This window comes from Scylla paramamosain, chromosome 40 (assembly GCF_035594125.1).
Source record: "Scylla paramamosain isolate STU-SP2022 chromosome 40, ASM3559412v1, whole genome shotgun sequence".
NCBI classification, from domain to species: domain Eukaryota; kingdom Metazoa; phylum Arthropoda; class Malacostraca; order Decapoda; family Portunidae; genus Scylla; species Scylla paramamosain.
The window spans coordinates 3810999-3823069 of NC_087190.1; the positions used below are offsets into that span (position 1 = coordinate 3810999).

A 12071-nucleotide genomic window follows, 5' to 3' on the forward strand; every position below is an offset into this window, starting at 1 on the left:
CAAGCTTGGGGGCCTGTGGGGAATCGGGTTTTTTTTGGGGGGGATAAAAAGCGAAATGTGATCATTCAAATAACTCTAAGGATATTTATCTTAATATTTCGAATTTCCCTAACCTATCCTAGTCCTAACCTTTCTCTAACCTACCCTAGACACCTCCCTTGCTAGGACGTTAATCTAGCCAGTGGGGCTGCGCCCCTCCCCCCCTGGACCCCTTCGTTAGGACGTTAACCTAACCTAGCATAACCTAACCTAATCTAACCTAGCCTAGCATAATCTAACCTAGCCTAGCATAACCTAACCTAACCTAACCTAGTATAACCTAACCTAGTCTAACCTAACCTAGCATAATCTAACCTAACCTAGCATAACCTAACCTAACTTAGCATAACCTAACCTAATCTAACCTAACCTAGCATAATCTAACCTAACCTAACCTAGCATAACCTAACCTCATCAAACGTAACCTAGCATAACCTAACCTAACAAGGGAGCTCAAAAATTATACTGTTATGCCTTACCAGTGTGGTGTGGAGATTATCAGGGCAATTGAAGTGGGTACAGTTTGGCACCTTCCTTAATAAACACATGGAACCTCTCCTTATGTCTGTATATCACAACTTACCATTGCTGTTGCTAAATATCTCACGTAGTGACTTCTTTTCTGCTGAACACTGGCACTGTTCACTTCACCTCCCTCCACTGGGTAGCCATATTAACAAATGACAGTGAGCCTATATTAGAATGCCTGACACATCCCTAAAATAAATGAAAAGTGTAACTGAACCTACTGTGGAAAGTCATAATTGGCGGCCTCAGGAATGACCTCACGAGTTGCAGTGCGTGATTGGAGGAATTAGCTGTATAGATAAAATGAAGTCCTAATATGCTGTTATTCACAAATTCCAGTTATAAACAAAAGAAAGTCATTTCATTGTTTACTCTTGACTGGTGCAGAGCCTGCTGGACTTAGAAAATATCAAATTTCTCCACATTCACAAGTGCTGTTACAGCCATACTAGACACAAGCCCCCCCCCCCAATTCTTTTACATTTATGGCAAGGTCACTGAACCCTTCTTCATGTCATGTGAGTTTTGTGCTTGTAGGTAATTCAGACTCAATATCCAGATTAACCGTATATTTTCTGTATAATGCCCCCCAAAAAAAGTAAAGAAATACTCAACAACTAACTTTTTCCTATTATTTCATTAAAATTTCATTCATTTTTTGGTACTACATCTGTGTCAATATTTGTGGTATTTCTTGATAAGAAGTCCACCCCATCGTTCCTCCCCATCCCTCCCTAACCCCTTAAATAAGCTTGGAGGCCTGTGGGGAATTGTGAGGTTTGGGGGGGATGAAAATAAGTGAAACATGGGTGTTCAAAAATCTGAGAAAATTTTCCTAAATATTTTGAATTTCCCTAACCTAGCTTAACATATCCTAGCAAGGGATCTATGCTCCCCCCTGGGCCCCTCCTCGCTAGGGTTTTAACCTAACCTAGCACAACCTAACCTAACAAGCCAAGGGGGAGTGTGGGTTTTAAGAATATGGAAATTACAGAAGCAAGTGATCCTGTGTTACTAAAAGAACTAATGTTTATTCTCAGGATGACTGAAAAATAGAAGGAAGTGTACTGCTGAAAAAACAAACACGTCTGAATTGGAAGCATCTTTACAGCACGAGAGAATGGATGGCTCTTTACAAGAAACGTCTGAATTGGAAGCATCTTTACAGCATGAGAGAATGGATGGCTCTTCACCAGAAACTATGTCATTACAGTGTGAAGAAAAAAACAAGAGAGGAAAAAAATCATGTGGTGAGTATTTCATAGTAATATCATAAGTTTTGAAAACACTGCTACTAAAAATTTAAAAAAATATTTAAAGATGTGAAGGGAATAAGCAATAATTATTTATATTTCAGAGAAATATAAAGAAATATAAATGAAGTGCACATGAAAAATAGTGATAGTCTTGTGTCCTATGTTGTATATCAGAATATAATTTTGGAGGCATTTATTGATATGCAGATAATGCTTATATAAACGTTGTGTGTGTGTGTGTGTGTGTGTGTGTGTGTGTGTGTGTGTGTGTGTGTGTGTGTGTGTGTGTGTGTGTGTGTTTAACCTAGTTGTATTTACTTAGTTGTAATTTACAGGGCCTGAGCTATGCTCGTGTGGTCCTGTCTCCATATCTACACTTGTCCAGTTTTTCCTTGAAACTGTGCACACTCATTGCCAGTACATCCTCACATCCTCACTGAGCTTGTTCCAAACATATATATTTCTCTGTGAAACTTTATTTCTTCATGTCACTTCCTTTTCTTAGTTTTTTGCTGTGTCCTTATGTGTATCTGGTATTTCCTAGTTCTCTTTGCAGCAGTTTGTCATCATCTATTTCTTCCTCTCTGTTCTGTAACTTATAAGTTAGTACTAAGTCTCGCATTTCTCTGTTTTTGTTGCAATGTTGGCAGATTCATTTCCCTTAACCTGTCATCATATGTTAATTCTTCCAGTTCTGGAACCATCTTCATTGCCATCCTTTGTATCCTTTCTATTTTTTCAACATGTTTCTTCTTGTGGGGAGACGACACTGATTCAGCATATTCCAACTTTGGTCTAATCATAGTGGTAATTATCTTTCTTATCTTATCTTTATCCATGCAGTGGAATGCTGTTCCAGTATTTCTCACCATTTTATATGTATCTCTGAATATCTTTCCTACATGCTTCTCCAAGTGTTGACTATCCTGTATTATCACTCCCAGATCTTTCTTTTCTTGTACTTTTATCATTTCTTCATTTCCCTTTTTATATGTCCATTTTTGGTCTCTTCACTTTTTTCCCATTTCCATTACATGATATTTTTTCACATTAAATTCCATCTCCCATTTCTTACTCCAGTCCCAGTCATCTTGTAAAATTTTGAAGTCTTTGTTGTTTCTTAGATGTCTTTGTAACTTTGCATTGTCCGCAAACAAACTCATGTAATTCTTTACTCTTTCAGGCATATCATTTATGTAGATCAGGAAAAGTATTGGTGCCAACACTGATCCTTGTGGTACTCCACCATCTACTTTTCTCCATTTTGATTTAACATCTTTTACTTCCACTCTTATTTATCTTCTCTTTAAGTAATTTTTCATCCATTTTTTTTATTTTTCCACTTAATCCTCCTATATTTTCTAGCTTCCATAAGTCTGCTATGGGGATTTTTTTTTCTCTCTCATCTAACTACGTAGTCTACTCATCCATCCCTCTCCTGTGTTATAACAGTCACTTTTGAATAGCTCATGAAATTCATTACACATGATTGCTTTTGTCTAAAGCCATACTGTTTTTGTGTTATTATATCATGTTTTTTTTCTAGAAATTCTGTCCACTGCTTCTTTATCACTTTTTTCACAGATATTATATACTATGCTGGTCATTGATGCTGATCTGTGGTTTAGTGGTTCTTCTTTCTTTCCACTTTTATAAATTGGCACTATGTGTTCTCTCTTTCATTCCTTAGGCATTCTTCCAGTTGATAATGAGCACTTTATTATGTCATATACTGGTTCAATTAATTGCTTCCTACACACTTTTAAAATGAAACCTGATACTCCATCTGGTCCTGTTGCTTTTGTCTCTTCCAGTTCTCCCATCATTTTATAAACTTCTTTAATTACTATAATTTCCCATATTTGCTTTTCTGTCTTTTTGTCTTGTGGTTCTTTAAATTGTGATTCTTCTGTGAAAACTTGCTGAAACATTTTGTTTAGCAATTCACTCATGTCTTTTGGGTCTTTGTATGTTTCATTTCCATCCTTCAATCTTTTTGGTTTTTCTTTTAGTTTAATTTTTCCATTAATGAATCTGTAGAACAGTTTTGATTTGTCCTTGCTCTCTTCAACTATATCCTTTTCATATCCTTTCTCTTCTTCTCTTCTTATTTTTGTATATTCATTTCCTGCTATCTTAAAGTCTTCTGTATTTTTAGGGGGTTTTGATTTCTTTTCGTTCTTATTCATGCTTCTTTTTTTTTTCTTTGCACTTGAACATCTTGCATTGAACCACCCCTATTTTTCCTTTTTTTTTTAGGTTTGTATAATGGGACGTATTTATTCACTCCAGTCTCATATATTTCCATAAAAATGTCATACTTATCTTGCACATCATTTACTCTTTTCAGCTTTTCCTAGTCCATTTCTTCATAGGATTTCTAAAGGTCATCTATGTTTGCTTCTCCATAGTTTCTCCTATTTCCTTTGTATGATTCATCCTCTTCACTGACATCATTATCAGTATCTGTTTCTGTCATTACATGGTCACTTTTGCCCATTGGGCACATATATCTTAATTCTTTAGTTAGGTCCATACCCTTTGTTAGTATTAGGTCTAGTCTTGCTGGTTCATTATCTACCCTATGTCTTGTATTTTCAGTCACCCATTGCATCATTGAGTTTTCCATAGTCAGCTTCAGAAATCTATTTCCCCAGCACTCTTGTTTTCTTGTGTTTCAAATGTTTCCCAATCTACTTCTTTGCAACTGAAGTCACCAACTAATAATACTCTTTTATTACTTTTGATTAGTTTGCTCAAACTGAATGGTATCTTCTATTATTTCCTCATATTCTTCCTTGTTCCAAGAATTTGTTTTGGATGGTACATAGGTTGTTATTACCATTAGTATTTCTCCATTATTATCCTCCAAGTTAACACTCACTATTTCTGCTTTTCCATCTCCATATTTCACTATTTTTGTCTTCACCCCTTTTTTTTGTCATTATCACTATACCTTCCCCTCCTTTACCAGTCCTGTCTTTTCTCCATTTATTGTAGTTATTGTTAATGACTATCTGGTTTTCTTCCAGCCTTGCTTCTGTTAAACACATGACCTTTGAATTTTTCTCTTTTAAAATAGTCTTGTAATTCCAATTTTCTGTGTACCAGTCTGTTTATGTTGGTATATGCCACAATTTGTCATTCATTTTTACTATTTTCCCTATTTTCTTTTCCTTTATTTCTTTACCATTATACCTTTATATACCATTTCTTCACCCTGTCTCTCAAAAACCTTAAAAAAAAAATCTTATGTTCTTGATTAATTTTTCTCTTTAGCCTCTTCATACATTTCTTTCAATTTTTTTCTGTTCTTCCTGATGTATATATCCTTGCAGTCTTCTGCTTCTCTTAGTTTGGATGTTCTTTCTAGTATCTCTTCTGCTACTTGGTGTGGTGTTAGTCTTATTTTCATAGGTCTTGTTTTGCCCTCCAGATAAGGTCCCAGTCTAACAACTTCTTCCATTTCTTCCTTGAATTTAGTGTCATCTTCACCATTTAGTTTCTTCAGCAAATCCTTCACTGTTTTTTGTTTCTTTTTTGTCTCTTTTCAATTTGTGTGTTATATTTTCCTGTTTTATTCCATAAATTATAACACTTTTCTTATGTGCTGCATCTTTTACCAGATCTTCACTGTTTTTCAATGTCATTACCATTTCCTTTTCTACTTTATTTTTTCTGTTGCTTTTCACTTATTTCCTTGAAGTCTCTACAATTGCTTTATCATTTTTTATTTTCGTTTCATCCATGACTGCCTCTTTACCATTTTCAACACTATTTTCATCTGCTTCTTCTGCTGTTTTGCATCACTTTACACTTTTCTTAATCTCATTTTAAAAACCCAATCTCACTTTTATTTCAGTCTGTGTCACTAAATCCATCTAAGTTCATATCAACTTCGTGAAAATGAGCTTAGAATTGCATATGCCATCTTTCTCTGTTAGCTGGAGTCATGAATCCACAACACTCACTATTTCCTCACCAATGGGATCACTCAGACCCTAATTACATCCCTAGGCCTTCTTGGTGATGCTGTCCTCTTCTAGGTCCAGTTTATGGTGTGATTTCCTTATAAAATCAACTCATTAGTGGGAGCAAATGCATCTGTTATTGTTGTTGACTTGATGTTCTGTGTATGTTTGTATTTACCTAATTGTATTGTACAGGGTTTGAGCTAAAACTCTTTTGTCTGTCTCCATATCAACAGTTATCCAATTTTTCTTTAAATTTGTTTATGCTAGCACCTGTAACCACCTCCTCACTTAAGCTATTCTAGAGAGCAATGCTTTGGTACAGGAAACAGTATTTCTTGATGTCCGTGAGACATTCATTCATCTTAATCTTTTTTGTGTGTCCTCTCATACATCTTGTCCCTTCATCCATATGCATCTCCAGAACTTATCTGTTTACCTTTTCATACAGTTTATTAATTTGTACATTGTTATCAAGTCTCCCCTTTCTCTTCTCTCTTCCAGTGGTATTAATCTCATTTCTTCCAGTTGCTCTTCATAAATCTTTTCCTTCAGTTCTGGCATCTTCATTGCTGTTCTTTGTATTCTTTCCAATTTCCTTATATTCTTCTTCCTGTGTGGAGACCGTATGACTGCAGTGTACTCCAACTTGAGGCATTTCATGGTTGTAATTTTTTTTTTCCTCCATATCCATGTCCATGTAGGTAAAGGCCACTCTAATGTTACTTAACATCCTATATGTGGAGCCAAAAATCTCACATGTTTCTCTGGTGACAGTGTGTCCTGAATAATCATCCCCAAATCCTTTTCTTTATTATTTTCATTATTGTATCTTCACCCATAGTTCCATGTAGATCTCCTTATTCTGTGTGTACTGCATACTTGTGTGTGTGTGTGTGTGTGTGTGTGTGTGTGTGTGTGTGTGTGTGTGTGCGTGAGAGAGAGAGAGAGAGAGAGAGAGAGAGAGAGAGAGAGAGAGAGAGAGAGAGAGAGAGAGAGAGAGAGAGAGAAATTATAAAAAAGGCAGGGCAGGTCAGGGGAGGACAAGACAAGGCAAGGCAAGGCAGGACAGGGCAAGGCAGGACAGGGCAGGGCAGGACAGGGCAAGGCAGGGCAGGACAGGGCAGGACAGGGGAGATAAGACAGTGACCCAAGTGACCCGAGAATGACCTGCAGAGCAAAAAGGAGAGGGATGGTGTATTATTAGGGGAGGCAGGGAGGGAGGGAGCCAGTTTCATATCATCATCATCACCATCATTGTTGTGTTGCATGTGCCCTATTTCTGTATAATCAGAAGTTAAATATTTGTGTGTGCCTTACTGGATGAGCAATATGATACTTCATTCATTAAGGGAAGTACTTAGGATAAACATAGTGTTAGTGGCCCACCAGTGTCACATAATATTCACAGAATAAGTAGAAAATAAATCATTAATTCTATCAAAGTCCTTGGGCCTAAAGTTACAGGTTATAATGAAGAATTACCATCATTATCACTTGTCAGCATTCCAGTTTTTTTTACTGGCAGTCTAAAAACACTAACAATCACCACCCACAAAAGATACTTGATCCTTCCATCACCTGAATCTCATGCACTTTATATTTCTGCTTGGAACCATGCCAAGTCTGTTCTCCAACTAGCCAAAAACTCCTTCAATAATAGAAAGTGTCAAAATCTTTCAAGATCTAACTCCCCTCATGACTTCTGCCACCTAACCGAAAACATCTCCAGTAACTTTAATAGTAACCTTTATTTCAACCAGGTGGCAACACTGCCATCTTGTCTATTTCTAAAGCTGAACTCTTTGCTCAAACCTTTGCTAAAAACTCTACCTTGGATGATTCAGGGGCTGTTCTTCCCTCTCCTCCACCTTCTGACTACTTCATGCTACCCATTAAGATCCTTCGCAGTGATGTTTTCCATGCCTTCGCTGGGCTAAACTTTTAGAAAGCTTATAGACCTAATGAGGTACCTCCTATTTTTTTCCAAAACTGTCACTTCATGCTTGCACCTTTCCTAGTCTAACTCTTCCAACTCTGTCTATCAACATCTACCTTTTCCTTTGTGCTGGAAGTTTGCCTACATTCACCCTTTTCCCAAATAGGGTGACCATTTTAATCCCTCAAACCACCATCTTATTGCTTTGATTTCCTGCCTATCTAAAGTTTTTTAGTCTGTCCCCAACAGGAAGATTCTTAAACATCTATCACTTCATAACCTTCTACTTGATTGCCAGTATGGTTTCCATCAGGGCCATTCTACTGCTGATCTTCTTGCTTTCCTTACTGAGTCTTGGTCATCCTCTTTTAGAGATTTTGGTGAAACTTTTGCTGTTGCCGTAGACATCAAAAGCTTTTGATAGAGTCTGGCTCAAAGCTTTAATTTCCAAACTACCCTCCTATGGCTTCTGTCCTTCTCTCTGTAACTTCACTTCAAGTTTCCTTTCTGACTGTTCTATTGCTGCTGTGGTAGACAGTCACTGTTCTTCTCTTAAAACTATTAACAGTGGTTTTCCTCATAGTTCTATCCTGTCACCCACTCTCTTCCTATTATTCATCAATGATCTTCTAAACCAAACTTCTTGCCCTATCCACTTCTACGCTGATGATATCACCCTGCACTTTTCCACGTCTTTTTGTAAACATCCAACCTTCCAGGAAGTAAACAGTTCACACAGGGAAGCCACAGAACTTCTGATCTCTCTGAAATTTCTGATTGGGGCAGAGCAAACTTAGTATTGTTCAATGCCTCAAAAAATCAATTCCTCCATCTATCAACTTGACACCACCTTCCAGATAACTATCCTCTCTTCTTCAATGACACTCAACTGTCCCCCTCTTCTACACAACATCCTTGGTCTGTCCTTTATTTATAATCTAAACTGGAAATTTCATATCTCATCTCTAGCTAAAACAGTTTCTATGAAGTTAGGCATTCTGAGTTGTCTCTGCCAGTTTTTGCCACCACCCCCAGCTACTAACTCTGTACAGGGGTCTTATCTGTCTATGTATGGAGTATGCTTCACATGTCTGGGGGGTTCCACTCATACCACTCTTTTAGACAAGGTGGAATCAAAAGCTTTTCGTCTTACTAACTCCTCTCCTCTAACTGACCGTCTTCAGCCTCTTTCTCATCGCCACAGTGACGCTTCTCTTTCTATCTTCTGCTATTTTCATGCCAGTTGCTCTTCTGATCTTGCTAACTGCATGCCTTCCTTCTTCCCATGGCCTTGCTGCACAAGATTTTCTTCTTTCTCTCACCCCAATTCTATCTACCTGTCTAATGCAAGAGTTAACCAGTATTCTCAGTCATTCATTCCTTTCTCTAGTAAACTCTGGAACTCTCTGCCTGCTTCTGTAGTTTCACTTCCTATGACTTGAAGTCTTTAAAGAAGGATGTTTCAAGACACTTATCCTGTATTTTTTACTACTGCTTTTGACTTTGTTCAGGGTTCGGCACCACAGTGGTGGGTTGCAAATTTTTTTGCCCTTGGCTAGTGCCCCTCCTATTTAAAAGAAGAAAAAAAATCATCATAATTTATTCCATCAATGCAGTATAAAGAAACACTTTCACCACTACCACCACCACCACCAGCATGACCACTACCACCACTACCACGAAAAACACCACTTATCCTGTATCTCTGTCTCTCTCTGTCTGGGCAGGCCTCATCACCACCATGCTGCAAAAAATCCGATACATCCATGCCCTGGCTATTGTGGTTGTTGGCATCATCATTATTGTGTCTGTGGTGCTCAATCATGTTGTACAGAGGCCCCATGAAGCAGTAAGTATTAATAGTCCTAACTACTCCTATGCTGATGATACCACCCTTTTCATACACATCCAGCCCTTCAGGAATTACATAAACAGCTCATGCAAGGAAGCCATAGAACACCTCACTCCTAATCTCACTAAACCCATATTCTGAAATGTTTTGCACTCTCACCACCACTATTTTCAAGACCATCCCAGACAGAAAGGCTGAAGACAGCCAGTTTGCACCTTCTTCTTGACCTTCTCTCAGTGCTTCATTTCCTCGGTTACACCATTATTTTATTCCTGTCACAACTAACATTTAATTATAGGATTCCACATTATTAGCACTGTTTGGATAGTCTGTTTTCTTATGATTCAGAATGAGTTTTGGTAGAAATACAATGTTAGTTTGCCACATGTTTCAAAACAAGATGGGAGTATGAAGACCAGTCAGTGAATGAGAGCATCTGTCTAGCAGTGTTCCTTGTGTCCCTGTGTCCTCACCTGCCTGAATTACTGCCACACACGTGATGACACATAGTACAGTAGACAGCCCAATTGATATAAGTGTGTGCTACCATTACTACTACTACTACTACTACTACTACTACTATTACTACTCTAAATACCATTCTTTTATCAACAGGATGCAGCAAGTTCTGTAACTATTGACATCACCACCACCACCACCACCACCACCACCACCACCACCACCACCACCACCACCACCACCACAAGCCCACCTCTTGGGTACAAGATGTGTAACTCACCTGCCTGTTTGATTCTGGCAAATTACTCAAAAATGATGATGGACAGTACTGGGAAGGCCAAAGCTTGTGAGGTGAGTGACATGAGTACCTGACTGACTGATGCTTGTGAGATAACTATTACTTTATTTACTGACCTGACTGACTGACTGACTGATTAACTGACTGATAATCTTGCTTTTCTATGCAAGAGTCACCATTAAATAGCTAAATAAATATATAGTAATAATAATAATAAATAAATAAATAAATTAAAAAAAAATGCCCACTGGAGGTGCCAGTCCCCAAAGAGTAGAGCCAAAGTGGTTATCCTTAATTAGGGAAGTCTTGAAGCCTCCCTCTTGAAGGAGTTTAAGTCACAGGCAGGAGTATGTACATAAACCAGCTGGAAGTTCCAGAGTTTACTAATGAAAAGGATGAAAGACTGGGAATACTGGTTAACTCTTGCATTAGAGAAGTGGACAGAATAGGAGTGAGAGAAAGTAGAAAGTCTGGTGCAGTGAGGTCATGGGAGGAGGGGAGATACGCAGTTAGCAAGATCAGAAGAGCAGTTTGTGTGCTGAAGACAATCAGTTAGAGGAGAGGAGTTGTTGAGGGGGAAGAAAGGGAGGCTAAAGATAGTCAGTTAGAGGAGAGGACTTACCGAGTGGGAAGAGAGTGTGGCTGAAGACAGTTAGAGGAGAGGACTTGTTGAGGGGGAAGAAAGAGAGAGGCTGAAGACAGTCAGTTAGGGGAGAGAACTAATGAGATGAAACAGTTAACTCTTGCATAAGGGAGGTGAAGAGAATAAGCTGTAAAAAACCCACATGTCTAATTTGTAACTGTATATGTGCAGGATTTCTACCAATATGCGTGTGGAGGCGTGATGAACAAGCCAGACCACAAGCCAAGGCAGCCCGGCACCATGGCAAGGAAGATGATCAAAGGTGTGTTTCCTTTTCCAAAAGGGGTCAATGAAATTGAAAGTGTGAATGATGTGTGTGTGTGTGTGTGTGTGTGTGTGTGTGTGTGTGTGTGTGTGTGTGTGTGTGTGTGTGTGTGTGTGTGTGTGTGTGTGTGTGGTGCTTTGTCTGGGGCACCCTGTGTGGAATTGCCAGTCTGGTGTATAGATGGATAGATAGACAGATACAGAGACAGTTGTAGTTGTTGTTGTTGTTGTTGTTGTTGTTGTTGTTGTTGTTGTTGTTGTTGTTGTAGTAGTAGTAGTAGTAGTAGTAGCAGTAGTAGTGTAGTATGGTGGTCCACAATCCCTTTGCAACAAGGGCTAATGGGGCTGAGGGTGTGAATGACATGTGTATGTGTGTGTGTGTGTGTGTGTGTGTGTGTGTGTGTGTGTGTGTGTGTGTGTGTGTGTGTGTGTGTGTGTGTGGTATTTACCTAGTTGTATTTACCTAGTTGTGGTTTATGGGAGGGGAGTAATCTCATAGTATTCCGTCTCTATATCTATCCAATTTGGTCTTAAAAGCATGGACAGTTATGGCATTGACATCGTCTTCACTGGTTCATTCCTTTTGTTCACAATTCTATGAGGAAAACTGTATTTCTTGATGTCTCTTCTACAGTTAACTTTCTTCAACTTCTCACTTCTTACTGTGTCCCCTTGTATTCTGTGTCTAAATTTATAAAATTTTTTTGTCCACATTTTCCATACCATTTATTATTCTATAGATGTGTGTGTGTGTGTGTGTGTGTGTGTGTGTGTGTGTGTGTGTGTGTGTGTGTGTGTGTGTGTTTACCTAGTTGTGAAATA

General features: G+C 38.4%; 1 protein-coding gene across 5 annotated transcripts in view; it reads left to right on the forward strand.

Moving 5' to 3' along the window:
- Positions 1 to 12071, forward strand: part of LOC135092722 (uncharacterized) — a 101679-nt gene that overhangs the window by 18708 nt on the left and 70900 nt on the right. For 4 of the 5 annotated variants that reach the window (XM_063991357.1, XM_063991361.1, XM_063991359.1 and 1 more), the window contains exons 2-5: positions 1608 to 1817; positions 9461 to 9582; positions 10201 to 10395; positions 11157 to 11247. In XM_063991357.1, the coding sequence (XP_063847427.1) occupies positions 1688 to 1817; positions 9461 to 9582; positions 10201 to 10395; positions 11157 to 11247 (538 nt within the window). In that variant the 5' untranslated portion in view covers positions 1608 to 1687. Of the gene's footprint in view, positions 1 to 1607; positions 1818 to 9460; positions 9583 to 10200; positions 10396 to 11156; positions 11248 to 12071 lie in introns of those variants that run through there. The other variant, XM_063991360.1, reaches the window with a different exon arrangement.